Source organism: Python bivittatus, unplaced genomic scaffold (genome assembly GCF_059951505.1).
Source record: "Python bivittatus isolate LINGU-HERP-01145 unplaced genomic scaffold, Pbiv_v1 ctg000850_np1212, whole genome shotgun sequence".
Taxonomy (NCBI): Eukaryota; Metazoa; Chordata; class Lepidosauria; order Squamata; family Pythonidae; genus Python; species Python bivittatus.
This window is the reverse complement of record NW_028277112.1, coordinates 50,167,890-50,188,297: the sequence shown is the minus strand read 5'-3', so window position 1 is coordinate 50,188,297 and position 20,408 is coordinate 50,167,890. Positions and strand designations below refer to the sequence as shown.

At 36.7% G+C, this 20,408-nt stretch overlaps 1 protein-coding gene across 5 annotated transcripts in view; it reads right to left on the bottom strand.

The window, feature by feature from the left end:
- DENND4C (DENN domain containing 4C) overlaps window positions 1-20,408 on the bottom strand; it is a 96,132-nt gene that overhangs the window by 31,220 nt on the left and 44,504 nt on the right. For 3 of the 5 annotated variants that reach the window (XM_025163575.2, XM_007423481.3, XM_007423479.3), the window contains 5 exons: window positions 7,234-7,334; window positions 2,789-3,007; window positions 1,219-1,364; window positions 897-932; window positions 445-575 (listed from right to left, as the gene is read on the bottom strand). In XM_025163575.2, the coding sequence (XP_025019343.1) occupies window positions 445-575; window positions 897-932; window positions 1,219-1,364; window positions 2,789-3,007; window positions 7,234-7,334 (633 nt within the window). Of the gene's footprint in view, window positions 1-444; window positions 576-896; window positions 933-1,218; window positions 1,365-2,788; window positions 3,008-7,233; window positions 7,335-12,681; window positions 13,730-20,408 lie in introns of those variants that run through there. The other 2 variants (XM_088129881.1, XM_007423480.3) reach the window with 2 other exon arrangements.

Sequence of the window (20,408 nt, the reverse complement as noted above, 5' to 3'; positions counted from 1 at the left end):
TGTTTTGACTTAAAAAGAGTGTTTCAACTCAAAATAGAGGTGTTTCAAACTCAAAGACTTCCAAAATGATCAAAAGCAGATTCTCAATCCAAACACGGCGTTTCAAATTTTAAATGGTTCAAATTCAAAATGTTTGCGTATCCCTGCTAAGCATCATGGCTAAAAAATTATTTTCTAAAATTCAGTATTTAAGAAATAAACATTCAAGGTAACAATAACTTTAACAAGACAAACAGATAAAGTTTCAGTACAATGGACAATCTTGATAAATAAAAGATCCTTATCCGATTTGTTGCTCTCCAGATGCGAGGGAACCACATTTTCCAAGTTTCCTATCTGCCATGGCCGCTGATTTAGATTCCCAAACACATCTGGAGAACACTAAATTAGGAAAGGCTGAATGGAAACAAAGAGAAGTATATCCAAATGCCACTAAGAGAATACCTATACTTTGGTAATCTTTCCTGTCCATCATCAGGGGGAGGCTCTGGTGGCATTATAAATACTGTATGTTCACTCTTCTGTGATTCATCAAATTCTATTAACCGGATATCCTCTGCAGAGTCTACATCAACCTGCAAATACATCACGCTTTAATATCACAATGCTATTTCAATGCCTTAAGGATGCAACTGTAAGTATAGAGAGTAATATAGGAAAAAAAGGCAGAAGAAGCTATGACTATGTACACATCTTGCAGCTGTCTGCCACTAGCACTGCTAGAAGATCAACAAAACACTAACGTATCAGCCATTCAATTTCCAAGTAGATCTAGAAAAACCGTATATTAAAATTCCCAGACAACTACTTGATCAATCACATCTTCCACTTCCATTTTATTACCATACATGCTTAATTAACAGCAAATTCTTGTCCCATGAGAAGTAAATAAATACCTTATCTCCTTTTTCTGATCCTTTCTCAGGAAAAAGCTAAAATAGATATTAGAAATAAATGCTTAATTTTTTTTTAAATAAGCACAATATTTTGCTATTACGTATAGTGTAAACTTTTAAATTCTTCTTGCCTAGTAGAAGCCCTAAACAAGTCTAACGTGGATAACATGAGAACATATCCAGGATAAAACATAACAGGCAATTAACATAAACAGTCTCATGCTGCTTAAACAGTGAAATGTTGTTTTCCCAAAATAGTCATGAATTTTTAATGCACAGAATTTAAAGTGAAATTATATATTTACCCAAAAAATATCCTTACCTTTTCTACACAATCATCAAAAAATGCTAATCCAGTATCTTTGTCACTCACAAAACTGCATTCTTCAATGAAGCGGCTAAAAATTTGTGTCTTTGTTAAAGCTGTGTAGAATTTTGTGTAGGCACGGTCTCTACTTTTTAAAAATCCTAATATATAAAAAGAAAGAAAATAGAAATGTTTGTTACAACTCTTTACAATTATCTCATTTTTGTTTATCCATCTCCTGTAACACTGAGCAGTCTCCCACTTTATGGAAATTCTTGGTTCATGCCTATTTATTTACAATCCCTTCCCCAAAAGCTTTCAGCCTTTATCCCGCTCTTTTGATACAACACAAAAAATCAGTATCTTAAATAACATAAACGTTTTGACATGATGGGCAGATGACAATAGTTTTAAAAGAAAAAAGTTCTGTTTCAGAGCTTTCAAATACAACATCTCTTTAGTATCTGTATTCTGTTATTGATAGTTTTTGAACTGGATCTACTCGGAAAATTTGGGGGTCCTAAAGCTCTTTACAGAATCGGGAGATCATACATTCTTCTTCTGAATTCCAGCTGACGGAATCATTTCATATGACTCCTTAAAGAACATCCAGTCCCTCCTTCTATAATATGCAATTTAGCATTTTAGATAAGCAAGGACAGTCATATAGCTCTAACATTTTATGTTCAATTTCACAAGACAAGACAGACGACAGAGACAGAACTATCTGCCAGTGTTTGCAGGACCACCTTTCTCCAACTGCGTCTGCCTACCACACAAGATCGGACTGTGGGCATGCTTTGGACCCCTTCTACTAAACAACGTCATCTTATGGGACCCAGGAGGTGGGCCTTCTCTGTTGCAGTGCCTGCCCTTTGGAAAAGCATACCCCCAAGATCTGAATGGCCTTGAACCACTTGGCCTTCGTAAGGGCTTAAAAGCCTGTTCCCCCCCGGAATTGGACTAAAACACCAGATAAGTCCATCTCATAAATGGATTTGGAATTTGGATGTTGTTATCTAGCCTTCTGTGTTATTTTAAGTTGTGTTTCTGTATCTTTTTAAAAATGTATATTGGCTATTTTGTTCCATGTTTTTAAACTTGTGCTAACCACCTGGAGTTGCAATTTGCAAGTTTAGCCATATAAATCTCTGAAATAAATGTATAAACATCTCAAAAGATAAATATACTACATTGTGATGAATTTTGTCATTTATATACTTGGACCATGTATACATATCATGTTACTATTTAAAACTTAATGATCATACATTATGTATATACATTTTATTTTCAAGCAGCCATATTCATTCTTCAATCTGAGAAAAAAATGACAAGGAACATTTGTATTCTGCTGGAGGATTCATTTTAATGAAAAACAGACTATATATTCTATTCACTGTGTGGCTCTTAAAGACTATGAAGTTGACCACTATCCAATCCTGAACTCCTGAAAAAATCATACTCTGTCTCTATTCTGTTGCATATAAAGAAGAAACTGGTGAGCTGAGAAGACCAGTATTTGTTAAATTCTAACTTCTATCAGTATTTTATTTGAACAATACCATTTATCTCCCAATATCACCTTGAAGGTCGAACAGGGAATCTGCAGCAGTAGTTTTATTTGAAGGTGCTTGTGTGATTGGCTTAAGAAATGTTCTGTACCCTTTTAAAATATATGCCATAAAACGTAGAAAGGCTTCCTGAATCTCCATTTCAAACTGCGTCATCTTTTTCTGCCAGGAGAAATCTGCCTCTATAGGCTTCATCTCAACTGCAGAGCCTTCTTGGGTCTTTCTGTGAACTGGATTAGAAAGTAAAATAAGGCATACAGAATTAAGGGGATTTAATTAAATAAACATAGTCAGACAAACACTTACCAACCAAAAAGAAATTACAGAAAACATTTTTGAAAAAGAATGAGCTTGCAGAAATCTCTATGCTCTCAAAAGTATGCTTTGGAATCTGATGATTTCTACTACTGTACTATGTATTTCAACTTCATAAACAGTCCGTGGCTTCCAACCCAGTTATTATATTCTACCCATAATCAAGATATCTGTTGAAATAGTAGTGTTTAGCAAAACAGCATGGTTATTAACACTGAATCTTAGCATTATGCTTCAAAAATTAAGCCTTTTATATTAGATTTGTATTTGAATTAACATAGAAAAAATAGAGAAAAATAAGAAAAACAAAATTAAAGAAAAGAAAAAAACCGAAATCTTTATCAGATGTATAGAAAATGACTTAGTTTTCAGATATAAAAATGGCTGGAGCTGAGCCAAAATTGTTATTTCATACCAATCATATATTATGTATATTGATAATAGAGAGAGAGAGAGAGAGAGTGTGTGTGTGTGTGTGTGTGCGTGCAAGCGAGCATCAGTTTGATGTAGCGGTTAAGGTGCTGGCCCAGAAACCAGGAGACTGAATTCTAGGCCTGCTTTAGGCATGAAAGCCGGCTGGGTGACTGGGCCACCGATTCTCTCTCAGCCCAACCCACCTCACAGGATTGTTGTTGTGGGGAAAATAGGAGGAGAAAGGAGTATTAGGTATATTCATCGCCTTGAATTATGTATAAAAAAGGCAGGATAAAATAATAATAATAATAATAATAATAATAATAATAATAATAATAGGCTATAGTATATATTTATATACAGGTAGCCCTCGCTTAACAATGGTAATTGGGACTGGAATTTCTGTCGCTAAGCGATGCACTTGTAAAGTGCAATGTCACATGCGACAGCAATCCCAGCAGTCCCCATTGCCATCATTAAGTGAGGATCATGGGTCAAAGTCAATGGGGAAACCGGCAGGAAGTTGCAAATCCTGGGCTGCTTGGAAGCAGGCTGGCGGGTAGGTGAGTACTATAGAGTGAGGCAGGGCGGAGGAGTGCTGAAACGCCATACAAGTGCCTGGGGAGGGGGTGCTGCAGTGCCATGTGAGTTAGGCTGGGTGGAGGAGGAGGTGTTCTGGCCTGAGTGTATGCTAAGGGGTACGAGATCCCTGGGATCCCTCGAACTCTGTAGGCAGGCTCCTCAGGAGAAAAAGCAGCGGGAGCAACTTGCAACCTTCCCCGCCAGCTTCCCCATTGACTTTGCTCATGAGAAGCTGGCAGGGAAGGTTGCAAATGGCGATCACATGACCACGGGACGCTGAAGCTGTCATAAGTGTGAGCCAGTTGCCAAGTGCCCGGATCGTGATCATGGGACAGCCGGAACTTCAAGTACCACTCGTTCAGCGCCATCGCAACTTTGAAAGGTCACTTGAATGAATGATCATTAACCAAGGACTACCTGTAGTACAACAGCTTGGTACATTGGTAGGTTACCTAGTTAACTGGAATAAAATTCATACACTTCCATAATTTCTATAGGAAACTATAAAAATGGGGGGTTTACTTGGTGATTGAATTATTTTAAATATCTTGGCATAATAATTCCAAAAAAAGAGATTTGTGGATCTAAATATTTCAAATTGCTTATTTTAGATAAATATTGACATACACAAATGTCTAAAATTCCCATTGAACGTGTGAAGAAAGGTGAATGTCATTGTGGACATTAGTTCAAAATTGGTATTTATGTAAGTATGCACATACACCCAGGGCACATTCCACTTTTCATTTTTTAGGTGAAATTTACTTGTGTTTCTAACTTTAAAGATTGCAAGACATATTTGAAAATTGCAGATAAGTTCTTTATCAAATATCAGTTTTTCTGTAATCGACTCATGGTGACTTAAAATAAGCAACAACAAAACCCAAAACTATTATAATATCAGCAGATCAAAATCAGCAAATTACAATAAAATTATACTAATTAATTAACAAATAACATTTTGTTCGAGATGGCCCTCAGTGAATCTCCAAGGCCCTCTGGAAAAGTATGATCTTCATGACCTTTTGGAAGGCCATCACTAAGGGGGCCAGTAACTCCTTGATTTTTTTTTGAGGGGGGGAAGTTCCTGAGCTAACAGGTTTATTAATAATTTAGATAATCTTATTGTCATCAAGGTTTTCAAACTATGAGAGGCACTGAAAGAAAAATTTGGATAGTCTAAAACAGAAATGGCAATACATTTAATTAAACTATTTTTTTATTTTAAAATCTAGTCCAGCTGTATTAGCAGCATCTAAAACTCCAGAATTACTATTTGTCCTCCATTTTTTGTATACGATTCTGAGTAAGAATATAATTAAGGTGGCTTTGGTTATTTGCATGAATTTTGGAAAAATGAGTTTGCATACCCCATATTAACAAATTCAGTGATTAAGAGACTTAACCTTAAATACATGTCAAGCCCCCCTAGAGCAAGATTCTCACAGATTCAAAATAGGCAATAGGTTTATTGCAATGAGAAAGGGGTTAAGTTACAAAATCCTGGAAAGTGGCCTTCATTTAGTAGAGAGTACATTAAAGTGGGGGCCTCCCTATTGCCTTTGATCTTCTGAGTTCTTTAATCAGCTATTTAATACCACAGATACCCATCTGTTCTTGTTCTACAATATTATGGAAACATCCATTTTCATTCCCAGGATCAGGAAATTCCATTACAGTATGTATATTTTAATAATCTTGAGATGAGATTAATTCAACAAAAGATTTTTCTTCATACTTACTGGATATTTCAGAGAATGTTTAGATAAGGTTGGCTGTCAATTTGCATTATGCTAGAAATTTAACATGATGTAGAAGACACTTAAACATATGCTATGGGCTTGTCCCATTACAGGTAGTCCTCAGGTTATGACCATTCATTCAACGACTATCCAAAGTTACGAGCATGTTGAATAAATGGTACTTACAACCGGTCCTCGGAGTTCCAGCTGTCACACCATTCCCATAGTCATATGATTGTGAGCTGTGCACTTGGCATTCAGCTCGCAATTACAATGTTGCAGCAAGCCACAGTCACATGATCATGATTTCTGACATTCCTTGCTGGTTCCCACAAACAAGTCAATGGAGAACCCACTAGGAAATTGTAAGTCATGATCATGTGAGGTCCTTGTTTAACAACCCATGAGGTCCTCACTTAACGATGGCAACCAGGACTGCCAGAATTGCAGTCGCTCAGTGACATGGTCACGTGATGTTGTGCATTATGACTGCATTGCTTAGCAATGGAAATTCCAGTCTCAATTGTCATAACAATACTACCTGTATTGTTGTGTATAGTTTAATATTCAAAACTTTTCTAATGTGATTTTGGAAAGAGAAATGGGGTTTAAAGATGTCAGTAAATGTTGAATTATATATTAAAAAAATGGAATTTATCAATATATGAAGAACTTTGGATTTATTAAGCATGGTGTATAACAAAGAAGATTTCTTTGGTTATAATGGAAAGACAACTGCTCCTGGACTTACAACACTGGACTGATATGTGTTTGCCCTCTACTTATGAATTGGCGCACTGTTGTTCTAATGGAAAGACTGACCAATATTACTCCATGTTGTCAAAATTTTATGCTGTATTTAAAAGAAAATGATGTTTTTTATAAAATATAAAATGAAGCCTTATAGAAACATTAAAATGAGTTTTTCTGTCTTAATCACATAGTTTATAGAGGATGGCCCTGAAGGACAGATGGAAAATCCATTACCAAGGCAACAATCAGACAAACAAGGTTTGAGCCCTGGCCAAGTAAGTGGTTTCCGAAAATGCCTTAGACAGGCCCCATCCTAATTCACATGAAAATAAAAGAGGGAGGAAGGGAAGCACACTCAGATTTGCAAGATTCTGTTACTACAGTGGGGCAAAAAAGTATTTAGTCAGCCACCAATTGTGCAAGTTCTCCCACTTAAAAAGATGAGAGAGGCCTGTAATTTTCATCATAGGTATACCTCAACTATGAGAGACAAAATGGGGGGGAAAATCCAGAAAATCGCCGATTTTTTTTATAATAAGGAACATTCCATAGCAGGCCATTTATACAGCACTGTGGGAAAAAACAAACAGTTCAGCTGAATTTCCTTCTTTTCCAAAGATCAGTTCCTTTTACCCTCTTCCCTGTTTTACCTAATGCAAGTTGTGGATGAAGTTTCTTCAAGGTGCCAAGAAGGCTTTTGCAAGGCTTCTTAGGGAGCAGCTTCCAGTTCATACTCTTCTTATCATCTGATCTATACAGCAGAAACAAAGATACACGTCAGAATTGAGTAATGAATAAAAATGGAACGCTTAGCTTTTACTGATACTGAAACAAGAATGGAAATTTATATTCTCCCACTGAAAAGTTGATACAAGTCATTTGGTATTAAAACAATGAATTTCTTTCATTGTTTTAATACCAAATGACTTGTATCAACTTTTGGGTTTCACTAGAAAGCATTAAGAACCCTCTCAGCTGAGTTTAGATTTCATTCCAAAACTATACCAACTTTTCTTTGGGTATTTTTATATAGATACTTTATTTCAATCAGTGAGTTCGTCTTGAGATATGATTGAGGCATTATTTCAACAATGAGTTTTTTACCTATTTCCAGGCTTGAAATTAAATCCGGTAATATGCAATGTTATATTTTTATTGAGTGTTTAGAGTTATAGTCAATTTTGAATGTAAATGCTGTCTGTATAGAAAAACTGGCTCAAATATTAATTCTTCATGTATGGGCACTGTTATGCAATTAAATCTTGACAAATATATTGGAAAACTGAAATATTCAGGTTAAACAAAGAAGGATAAGTACATTATGCAAGTTCATTTTGCAACATATACAAAAAAGTTGTATGCTGAAAGAAAACTGCAGAACATGACATGGAAAAATAATGTTTACATCAAGACTTTTATTTATGTTCCTGTGTTGTAATTGCTTAGGTCTGTAAAGTATAAAGGTTTATTCAGATACTGAACCTGTCTCATTCAGCATTTGCTTCAGTTCTTCAGTACATGAGAAAGAAAAAGAGAGAAAGAAAAAAACCCTACATAATTTCTTACATGGTAAATCAGGAATAGCCAAGCTGCAATCTTCATGGCTCCTGTTGAGATTTAAGTAGCTCAACATAATTTTCTAAATTATGTGAGCTGAGACTGGGAGAATTAAAAAGTTAACGCTCATTGCAAGTCAACTTACAGCTCACACTCAGCCATTAAATTAAACAGATCTAAATATGAGACATGGCCTTGCTCAAGAGGATAGCACCATAATTTCACATTGCATTTCAAAGGGAGCAAATTGGCAGAAGCAGGCATAATCCTGATAACTCTTAATAAATACAGTAAACCTAGCTCTGGGGAGCATTTAGTTCTTTTCATTTTTAAAAATATATTTTTATTAGATTTTAACAAACAATATCAGGTAACTACATTAACATAAATCCAAGATACATATAGAGAAGGAAAAAAAAAAAGAAAATACAAAATATAGAAAATACAAAAAAGATCTACTGCAATGAGAATAAGGAGGCAGGTACTGTACATATGAAAATTTGCCATATATATAAAGCATACCAGATTATAGTCTATTGCTATTGAGATAAACCATAAAATCCATCCAGATTTGATAGAATTGTGGTTCTTGTCTCTGGTGTCTCATTAATTTATCTGTGATTTTTTTCTAATGTAGCAATTGAAGAAGCCTTGTTAATCCACAACTGTTACATTATCTAGAGTTTTCCAATGTTGCACAATTATTATTTTGGCTCCTAAATTAAATAAATAATGAATTCTTTATTTTTAAGCTTATGGTTTGGCCCTGTAAATAAATACAGTAAACCTAGCTCTGGGGAGCATTTAGTTCTTTGAATAATGATAGTACTTATCTCCCCAAAGATTTTATGCCGAAAGGGTATAACTTTATCACATGACCACCACAAATTAAAGAATGACCCTTTTTTTGGCAACCTCTCCAACATTTGGAAGAATAATTTTGATACATAAGTGCCAATCTAATAGCAGTCAAGTGCCAACGATGTATAATCTTCCACTGCAGTTCTTGCATTGAAGCTAAAGGGAACCCCCTCAGTTTCCATAACTTCTGCCAATTTATCTCCTGTATGGGATTACCAAGATCAGTACCCCAAGCTTCCTTTAAACCAAACAGTGGATCTCCTATTTCTGATAATAACCTACAATAATAACCTACAAATTGTTGAAATTGTCCCTTTTGGTTGCTGTAAATAATGAAGTGTTAAATTCTGGAAGTTGGTAGAGGGCCATGTTGCTGAAGCTGTAATATTTCTATTACCCAAAAGAGATTTGAGTTGATACCAAAAGAGCCATGGTGGTTTATCACCTATTTTGTTGCTCAATCTGAACTTTATTAAAAGGTTCCCTAGTACGATAAAAATCTTAGTCGATAAAGATATTCTTTCAAAGATTTCATTTTAGCCAAACCACAGTAATTATCCTGATTGATATATGTTATTAGAGGAGTTAAAGAGGAAGTATCCTTTATCAAAACTGTGTTTTTACTCTTCCAAATTTGAAGCACTGTTTTAGTAAAAACATTTTCAATTGGTTTTATTCTAGAAAAATATTTTGGGTAAAAAAAACATTTATTTATAAACTTATCTGACTGTAACATAATTCCAATTTGAATCCATTGTTTAGAAGAGTCTTCTATATAAATGGAATCATATGCCTTAACTGTGCCACTTGATAATATATTAACAAATTGGGCATACCCGTGTCTCCCTGTTTCTGAGGTCTATTTAAAATCCTTTTATTTACTCTCAGTTTTGTACATGAAAGCAGCAGCTTTCTATTTTTTTGCCAATGTCTTAAAGCCTGTTCTGGAATTACCACTGGGAGGCATTGAGATAAAAAGTTAAGCCGTGCAAGCATTTTCATTTTTACCACTGCAATTTGCCCTAAAATATTGAAATATTTTGAAGCCCAGTTTTTCATTTCTGTGTTTAATTTCTTCCATGTTGGTACATAATTATTTGTAAAAGTTTTATTAATATTTTTAGTAATAGTGATGCCTAAACATTTTAAAGATTAGAATCCTTAGAACTGTGGAAATTTTCTTTTGAGTTTTTGGGAGTGTATGAAAAAACATCAAATGTGATTTATGAAAATTAACTGATAGTCCTGACATTTCTGCAAATTCCTCTCGCTCTTCCTTAATATAGCTAGCTGAATAAGAAGCATTTGAGAGAGTCAAGATCATATCATCTGCAAATAGATTTAAAAGATACCTCTTATCTCCCATTTTTATCCCATTAATCTGATTATTGGAACTAAGTGCTATTGCCAGTGCTTCAATAGCTAGGTTGAATAGTAAAGGTGATAAAGGACAGCCCTGCTTAGTACCTCTTAAAATCATGATGGGATCTGAATCATAACTGTTAAGTCTTATCTGAGCTTTAGCTGGTCCATAAATATGTTCAATCATCTTACAAAAGCCTGCCCCAAATTTAAATTTAATTAATATTTGTTTTAAAAATTGTATTTCCAGAGAATCAAAGGCTTTAAATATATCTAAAGAACATAGGGCTAATGAAGATTAATTTTACTAATTTGTATAATATTTAATAACTTCCTGATAGCAGTAGATATATTTTGGTTTGGAATAAAGCCAGACTGGTCCATATAAATAATTTTACCTATAATCACTTTTAATCAGTTAGCTAACAGTTTAGTTTACAGCTTATAATCCGTATTGAGAAGTGAGATGGGCTTATAAAATGCCAAATCCTGGGAACCTTTACCCGTTTTAAGGATAAAAATTATCTTAGACTGTTTCCATGATTCAGGTAAAGGTTCCCTTTGGTACAAAGTACTACATAAAAATAGAAATTCAGGTGTTAAGAGCTATTTAAATTCTTTATAAAATTCCCCTGACAATCCATCAGGGCCAGAAGATTTTCCATTTTGAATAGTGTTAAAGACTTCAGTGATTTCTGAAATAGAAAAGGGAGATTCCATAACTTGTGTATCTGCTGAAGCCAATTCTGGGAATGTTAATGTATTTAAATATTGATTAATTTTTATTGGTGATGGATTATTTGAGGAATATAATTGTTGAAAAAAAAGTCTGAATTGTTCACTTATACCTTTAGTTTCAGTCACAATTTGACCATTGCTATTTTTAATTGCACTAATACATTTTTTCTCCTTAGCTTTTTTCAATTTGTTTGCCAATATTCTAGAATGTTTATCTTATTCATAGTATCTTTCCTTAGCAAAAATAAGTTGAGAGATTTTATCTGTCTCCAAATCATCCAACCCTCTCCTTTTATTTACTATCTGTTTGTAAATACTATCTAATCCAGTTCTGTTATAGTTTGCTAATGAATTTCTAAATAAAACTTACTTGCCTTTTGTGCTGATATTTTTTTAATCATCCTCATCTGGTTTATACACTCTCCTCTTAATATTGCCTTCATAGCATCCCATCTTGTTCTAACTGATGTTTAATTTGAATCATTTTCTTGAAAAAAGTTTCTCAAAATTTGGTTTAGTTTTGCTTTGCTGCTACATTATGTAGTATTATAGGATTAAAATGCCAATTATAAATAAATGGAATGATTTCTTCTGATTTGAGAGTAATAATTGCTGGAGCGCGATCTGATATAAGTATTGCTGCAATTTTAACTTGTTGCAAAAAAATTGAAATAGTTTGAGATATCCATGTATCTATCCTAGAATAAATAGAATTCTATCCTAGAATGCAATTTATGTCTACCTGAATAAAATGTGCTTTTGTTGCATAGTTAATTGTCCATGTATTTATGAGTCCAAGACTATGCATTAAGTTTTGAAATCTTGTGCGTTCCAATCTGAGGTTTTAACACATCAATATTGAAGTCCCTTCCTATTATAAAATTATCTGTTATTTTTTGTTGTTGTTCATAATCTTTTGTAAGTAACCTGACCCTGATTAGGAACTTAAATAGATGCTAAAGTTAATGTTTTATTATCAAATTCCCCTTCTATAAATATATATCTACCTTCCCTATCTTTCAAAATCTTTTGAACCTTGAAATTTATGCCAGCTTTGAAAAGAATTGGTATTCCCCTTCATTTATTAGATCCTTGTGCAAAAAATTGTTCATCATTCAACCTATTTGTTGCATATGTTTCTTGTAACATAACCACATGAGGTTTAAATGATTTGACATAATTAACAATCCTTTTCCTCTTAATAGGATCTCCCGACCTCTTAACGTTTAAAAAAGAAATTTTACATTGTTCTCCCATTACCTACATTTTTTAGAATGTCTCTGATTGCTCTAGGCAGTTATCTCGCATCCAGAAAATTACTGAAAGCTTATTGCTCACAAATCTATCAAAAAGTCGCCTGATATTATAAAGAGCACGTACAGTGGTACCTCAGTTCACGAACTTAATTCGTTCCACGACTCTGGTCGCGAACTGAATTGGTCGCGAACCGAATCAAATTTTCCCATAAGGTTCAATGTAAATACGGTTAATCCGTTCTGAACCATATGTATTTTTTTTTAAACCACAAAAATATGAAACAAAGTACAGTACAGTACAGTATGAAGAGAGAGAACACTAACCTTGCTTGAGGCGACTCCTGGCATGGAGGACAGGAAGGCGGGTGGGGAGGCGGTTATCGTTTGGAGGGAGAGTCCCCCTCCAAAGGGACATCGGGGAGATCTCCTTCAGGGGTTTCCTCTCTTCTTTGTCTCTTAGCTGCAGGCTGAGTTTTGGCGAAAAATCTGTCTAATGTCACTTGTTTTTTCCTGCGGTGCATAACCCTCCAGAAGAGCCCTGTTTCGTCGCAGTTGAACACTTGATGAGCGACGTATCCTTCCGCCTTCATGAATTCCGCTAATTCTTTCTTGTAGGTTTCTGCAGCAGCCTTGTCAGAACTGGAAGCCTCACCATGTCTTGTCACACTGTGGATGCCACTTCTCTTGTGGAATTTACCAAACCAGCCTCTGCTGGCTTTAAATTCTTCACTTGTTGCGCTTGTAGAGGGGTTTTTTTTGCAGTAAATCACTGTGCAATTTCCTGGCTTTTTCACAGATCATAGCTTCACTAACGCTATCACCTGCCAGCTGTTTCTCATTCAACCACACTAACAAAAGTTTTTCCACCTCTTCCAGCACTTGTGTCCTCTGCTTGGTTAACATCATTACTCCTTTTGCCACATCAGCTCCTTTGATGGCATCTTTATTCTTCAAAATAGTCGAGATTGCCGACTTCGCCATCTTGTACTCTGAGCCCAGATCAGTCACACAAATACCACACTCATGCTTTTCTACAATTTCCTTCTTCAATTCAATGGTTATTTTCTTCAAAATCTTATTCTTACCATTCTTGCTCTGCACTTTCTTTTTACCACCATGCTTGCTCTGCACTTTCTTTGGAGCCATGCTAAAAAGCACACCAAAAAGCTTCACAGCCAGTGTCTGTCTGCGACCGCGATCTCGCCTACAGGAAGCCACGACCACGTGTCACAGCAGGGAAAATGGCCATGGGTCATGTTCGTCACCCGATGCGGAGTTCGCGAATGGAAGCAAAATTTTGCGAATGGTGTTGGTCGCGAACCAAATTGTTCGTGAACAGAAGCATTCGTGAACTGAGGTACCACTGTATAACTTTAAAATTCTTTTCTCTGCACTAATACCCTCCTCCCATTCTCCCTCCCGCCTTTGAAAATCTCCCTTCTCCCTCCCTCCACCCCATCCCCCACCCTGTACCATGCCTTCATATCCAACCTCCCTACCCTCCAATCCCACTTAGTGAACAAAATCATCTGTAGGACTGCCCTACTGAGATTCCTTCTCCCCCTCACCAGCCAATAAACTCCCAAATTTAATTACAAAAGTTCCTTAGCCATGGTTTTATTTACATTATTATTTCATTTAATTCTTTACTCTTATTTATTTAACTCCCTCCTCTTCCCCCTTCCTCTAAACCTAAAACTTCAAAAAAAGTAATACAGTCAATATAATTTTTTACTCCACAGCTCGGTGCAACATTCTTATCTAATCTTCAGCTTGTAGCTGAGCCTGCTTTCCACAGTTCCAAGGACAAGTCATAGATTGCTTCCTTCATTCCTTGTTAGAGAACTCTGCCAACAAGTTGTGCATCTCAGTAAAAATAGAAATAATTTTTTGTCCTTGTGACATAAAAACAATCAACTTGAAAGGGAATCCCCACTTGTATCGAATCTCATTCTGCATAGGTTTTTCTGTCAGTGGTTTGAATTCCTTTCTTCACTGAAGCATATCTATGCCAATTGGAAGAATATTCTCTCACCATCCCATTTAATCTCCTCCAATTCACATGATTTTCTTATAATTTTGTCTTTTATATTTGAATTTACAAATCTGACCAAAATGTCTCGAGGTTTCTGTGTGTTCAATATCTTTATCCATTAAGTTCAAATCAGAGCTTATGTCATTAATTTTAGAGATGAAATAAGTAGTCAGGCTGGTTGTTCCAGTTTTCTCTGACATTCCTTTGATCCTTATTTCTCCTGCTACAATCCTGTAAATCTGCCAACTCAATCTTTATTTCAGCAATACTCTTTTGAGCCTTGCCTATCTCCAAAATATTGTCTGTAGTCATATCATAAGCTTTGCTGGCAACCTGAGCTAGATCTGCTATTTGCCGTGACATTTCCTTAAATTGTTTATTCATTTGCTCAGACGTACCTGCCAAATCTTTAGTTACTCCCGCAGCATGTTTATCCCATTCTGTCTCCAATTCTTTTTTAAGTTGTTTTATTAATTGTCCAATTACCTCCATATCAGATGTCTGTCCATGTCTCTGGGCAGAGTTTTCTTCCTCTATTGTTTCTTCTTTGTTGCTGAGAAGAGGGTACTCCCTTAACCTCCTTCCCGTCTTCCAAATAAGCTTTAATCCCCTCTCTTTTGTGCAGAGTCTCCTTCTTAACATCCTTTAAAGTATTTTACTATTTGATAAGATATTTAATGAGGTAAACTGGCTATACTAAAGAAAATAGCTAGATTGGGGGAAGAGTGGAGAACTCAGCACACCAGCCTTGTCTGTGGCTAGCCACACTCCCCCTGATAACTTTTAAGATGAGCTTTCTATCTTTTAAGCTCTCCCCAGCCCATCTCCAGGTAGCAGCAGGAGGCATTATTTCAATGCTATACAGCATTTTAGACATTTATGTATTAATATTGGTTTCTCTATATATTATTTAACAAAACATATATCATTTTTTGATATTATTAACAGGTACATTTAACAAGCCGTTTGGTAACATGCTATTATTTTAAACATCATTGCTTATTAAAAGTTACCCACTAATATCTAGTCCACTCTTCCAACACCTTGTAATGCCTTCATCAATATACAAGAATACAGCCACTAGCACCAAACAGATGGGCCTTCCTATTTGTAGAAGTACAGGGAGTCCTCGACTTACGACCATTCGTTTAGCAACCATTCGAAGTTATGATGGCACTGAAAAAAGTGATTTACGACCGGTCCTCGCACTTACGACCTTTGCAGCGTCCCCATGGTCACATGATCAAAATTCGGGTACTTGGCAACTGGGATGTATTTATGACAGTTGCAGCATCCTGGGGTCACATGATTGCTATGTGCGACCTTCCCAGTCAGCTTCCAACAAGCAAAATTAATGGGAACTGCGTGATTCACTTAACCACCATGGGATTCAATGACCATGTGATTCACTTAACGACCACTGCAAAAAATGTTGTAAAATCGGGTGCAGTCACGTGATGCCTCGCTTAATGACTGCACCGCTTAATGATGAATTTTCTGGGCCCTACTGTGGTTGCAATTCGAGGACTATCTGTATGCCTATGGCACTACTTTGTTTGTGGAGTCCTTGGGGTTCTCTGAGCTTGGTTCTTTTCGTCTCCATTGCTACTACTTTGTTTTCTGAGAAGTGCTGTTCTTCCCCTTCTTAAATCCAAGATCCTCTTAGCAACCATCATTCCCTAAAAGTGATATGCTTGTGTTAAGACTTAAACCTGAGGTACCAAGATTTTGTACAAATCCATGCTTGTACATAAACCTAAAGTAGTATAATATTATCCAAACTTCTCCTATTCTGGGATTTCTTTTTTCAGAGCATTTTCAAAAATCCAGGACATGAGAGTATGCCAGCACAGAGGCTTAGGAAACACACTATAGAGCAGAACATCCCCAGTTCAAAATTCATCCTTACCAATAATGAATTAAGTTGTCTTAGGCAAGTCAGTATCAGTCACTTTACTATAAAGATGATAAAAGCATTTAGGAATAAACTAATACTGCTTTACTAATTTATAAGAATTGAAATGGGTTCAAATAAACTTTTTTCCCTTAAAACTTACTTATGTAACTCAAATCACAGTATAGTCTTTTGTGCTGGATTTGGGTGATTGCCTACAGAGTACCTCCTGCATAAATGTACTTTGAAAAATATATTATTTCATACAATCTTGTACGTTTAATTTCCTGAATCAGACTCCAGAAGACAAAGTAAATGAAGAAGTTATATATACAGGTTGTCCTTGAGTTACAACCATTCATTCAGCAACCGTTCAAAATTATGATGGTGCTGAAAAAATGGACTTATGACTGGTCCCTGAAGTTACAGCTGTTGCAGTGCCTCCTAAGTCATGTGATTGTGATCTGGGTGCATGGCAACCCATTTGCACTTACAAGTGGTTGCCAAGCACCCAGATTGCGAACACAGGATCACCATTTGCAACCTTCCCTGCTGGCTTCCCACAAGTGAAGTCAATCGGGAAGTGGTCAGGGGTGGTCACAGGTCGTTCATGTAAGTCTCCTCTACCCATCCTGGCCTTTCTTTGCTTGCATGCACCACACCCTCTTTCCCCCCTTCACTCACACGCATGCACTGTGCCCTCCTTCCCCCTTTGCTCGCCTGCATGCACCACACCCCCTTCGTGCTGTGCTGCAGCTCTGGGGCTTTGCAGGAGGAAGGAGAAAGCCTCACGAACAGCCAGCAGCTTCCAACATGAGCTGCAGAGTGCAGGTCTGAAGCATCCCTGGAGACTCCTTCAGCACCCAGAAGCGTCCCTGGAGAGTCCTGGAGTGAACAAAGCAGGGTGGAGTGCATGCGACCAAAGGGGGAAGGAGGGCACTGGTATATGCGAGTGAGCAAAGGAGGGCACTGGTGTGTGTGAGTGAGCAAAGGGGGAAGGAAAGTGCTGGTGCGTGAGAATAAAGGGGGAAGAAGGGCGCTGGTGCATGTGAGCGAGCGAAGGGGGAAGGAGGCAATGGGTGTGTGAGCAAGTGAAGGGGGAAGGAGGGCATTGGTATGTGTGAGTCAGCGAAGGGGGAAGGAGGGCACAGTGTGTCTGAATGAGTGAAAGGGGAAGGAGGATCAAGAAGCCCCTGAGCTGCAGCACAGCAAGCAGCCCCAGAGCTGCACGGTTCTCAGGCTGCTTGTTACCCCACAAGGCAGGGTGCAGGGTGGCCAAAAGAACAGAGATGGGAGGGGAGATAGGTGGGTGGGGGGGAGTTGGAGGCAGTCCCTTACTTTACTGAGGCTCAAGGCTGGGAAGGACCAAGCCCAGAATGGATTGGGGTGGGTCCTTGGCTAATAGCCAGTGGAATTCGTTTAACAACAGCAACGGGGAGTGTCGGGATTGCTGTCGCTAAACGATATGGTCATCTGACATCTTGCTTTACAATTGCATTGCTTAGCGATGGAAATTCTGGCCCCAGTTGTGGTAAGACAAGGACTGCCTGTATTACATGCTCTTTTTCATGAAACCTGAACATAGGAATCAATAATTTACAGCATCAACTCCATGCTATAAAGCCATGTTTCTAAACTGACAGAACTTTACATGCATATGGCATTAAGCCTCCTTCCAACAGTTTCCTGTGATGGAAAAAAGAGCATGATGTTTCACATGGAAGAATAAGGCTCAAGGCAGCCATCACTATCAATTCTTAAATTGCCTATTATCTTTTCATTCCACTTTACAATTTGCTGATTCCCTCTTGCAATGTATTATTGTGTAAAGTATATTTTATTCAGAGGATTTTGTTAAAAAAATTGGCTGCATTTGTAAGCAATGCTAATTCTAGTTTATTGCCAGAACTGGCAAACTGTCTTGGTGCTAGATACCAAACCAATTTAGCATGGTATCAAACACAATTTCAGATAAGAATGCCAACATTTCATGAAATTTTAGTGGCTGTGCAAACAATGATATGAAATTTTGGTGTTATTTTATGAAATCTGTTAACTCTCGTGAGATTAAGCACACAACTATTAGATTTTGACTTTTTTTTAATTTAAAGTATTTTAAATCAATTTAGGGATATATCAGGTTCTGTAGTTCTTGTGTATTCCATGTTGCCAATCCCTGGTTTGCTATTATGAGGTTCCTGCACTTCCTTTTTTATTTCTCTTTCAATACAACATGAGAAGCACAGTGGAGCATTTTTTTCTGTTTTAGATTATGTTGATGTTAGCATATTTTCCAAAATTTAAAATGTGATCTAACAACTACAGAATGAGTTTCATAAATGTTGGCTTAAAATTAGTTTGTAGTAGATTAACTACGGCTTGACTGAGGCTGGATAATATTAACCAATAACAACATGGTCAATCTTAAATAATTCATTCTGAATCTGCCTCATGACTAGCCAGATGAAGGATACATTTGTGAGTACAAGCTGAAACATATAATTGAGATGATTATATCAAAGTCGGCTTCCGGTTTTGAAGTATCAATACTGCAGTATAACTTTGGATTCAAAACATGCATAATTGGCTCAGGTATAAACCGAAAATATGTGTTTAGTTCAAGCAGGGATGTTTTGAGGTACATGGAGCAAGAAAAAGGGTAGGCCACTGACAATGCTAGACAGTGGCAGTGATGGCTAAGGCAAAGTAAAAGAAAGGAAAGCATTGGGAACATGGGGAAGCAGCACTGAACACGAGCACTGTAGTGTATGGCTAAGGAAAAGGAAGGTACCGGGAAGATTGGCAAGCACGCAAGTGCACTGGCTATACAAAGGAAGAGGGGGGAGGTACATCATCCTTGCCTTAATTGCCCCATTAAATACCTCTGGATTTTCTCTCAGCCAAAACCCACAACAACCAAGATGTTCCAAAAACAAAATGTTCTGGTTCAACTGAACTATGATCCATCCAGAATGGTTTAACTGAGTTTCTAAGCCACAGTGTATTCGTTTCAACATGTTTTCCATCTGTGCATACTGTATCTGTAATGCAAATAAATCCATAGGCACTTTTTAAAATCCAATTGCATATGAACTGGAGGATTGCTTTACTCCCAGTCCATATTCTGCAGGTGACTTGGAGCCACCATCAAGACATAACACAAGACAAAATGGTTACAGCTTTTTGATTTTCTACAACAGGTGGGGAACTTGCAAACTCCAGATACAATTGAACTACAACTCTTTACAAATCTCATCTAGCATCACTTATGGTGAGATCTGAAAGGTCATAGCCTTCTCATTCCCGCTAAAAATCGTAATATTTGAACTGATTTTACATCTGCAAGTGAAAATATTACTGATTTGCAATACACTCTGTTTAGTTTAATTTTTAAGCATGTACAAGTCTTAGAGTTGCCAAATGACTGAAACAATTTAAAATTGCTTGCTCTAGATTTACAATGATATTTCCCTAATTTTTCCTCCACCCTTTCTCCTGTTATTGTATGAAAACTCAACACAAAGGGAGGAAATTAGCCACAACTAATAGGGCCAAAACTCATATTGATTCCGTAGTAGTGTATAAACAATGTGAACTAAGCTCAGATGCTAAAACTGGCAAATTCTTGCTGTTTTTCCTCTAGCAAAGCTTTATTGTTTATCCTATTGTTCAATCTCTTTTTACTTTTATTAATTTTAATAAACCTGTTCTAATCAAATTCTAATATAAGACAAGACTTTTCATTTCTTCCTCTCAGAGTTTCAAAAATATTTCAAAGTATGTCACATGATATTAATGTCATTTTATTATTTCAGATTCAAATTTGAAGCTGTAGAAGGAAACAAGCATGTAGGGAAAGAATATTCCCCTTAAAAAAAATAGTTCATTTATAATACTAGGGTTGTTCACATTTTACAGGAAGTGTTCCTGCAATTAAGAGAGGGAGAAATTTCAGGTTCACACATACCTTCCATCCCCTTTCCCCCGATGCAGACAGATGATACTACAGGATGCCAATTGTTTGGACACAGAAACTTCCAATCTTTGCACAATCACTTCTTTATGCAGATTCACTCAAATGCCAAATCTTTGTGCATGCATTGAGATGGATCAGAACAAATG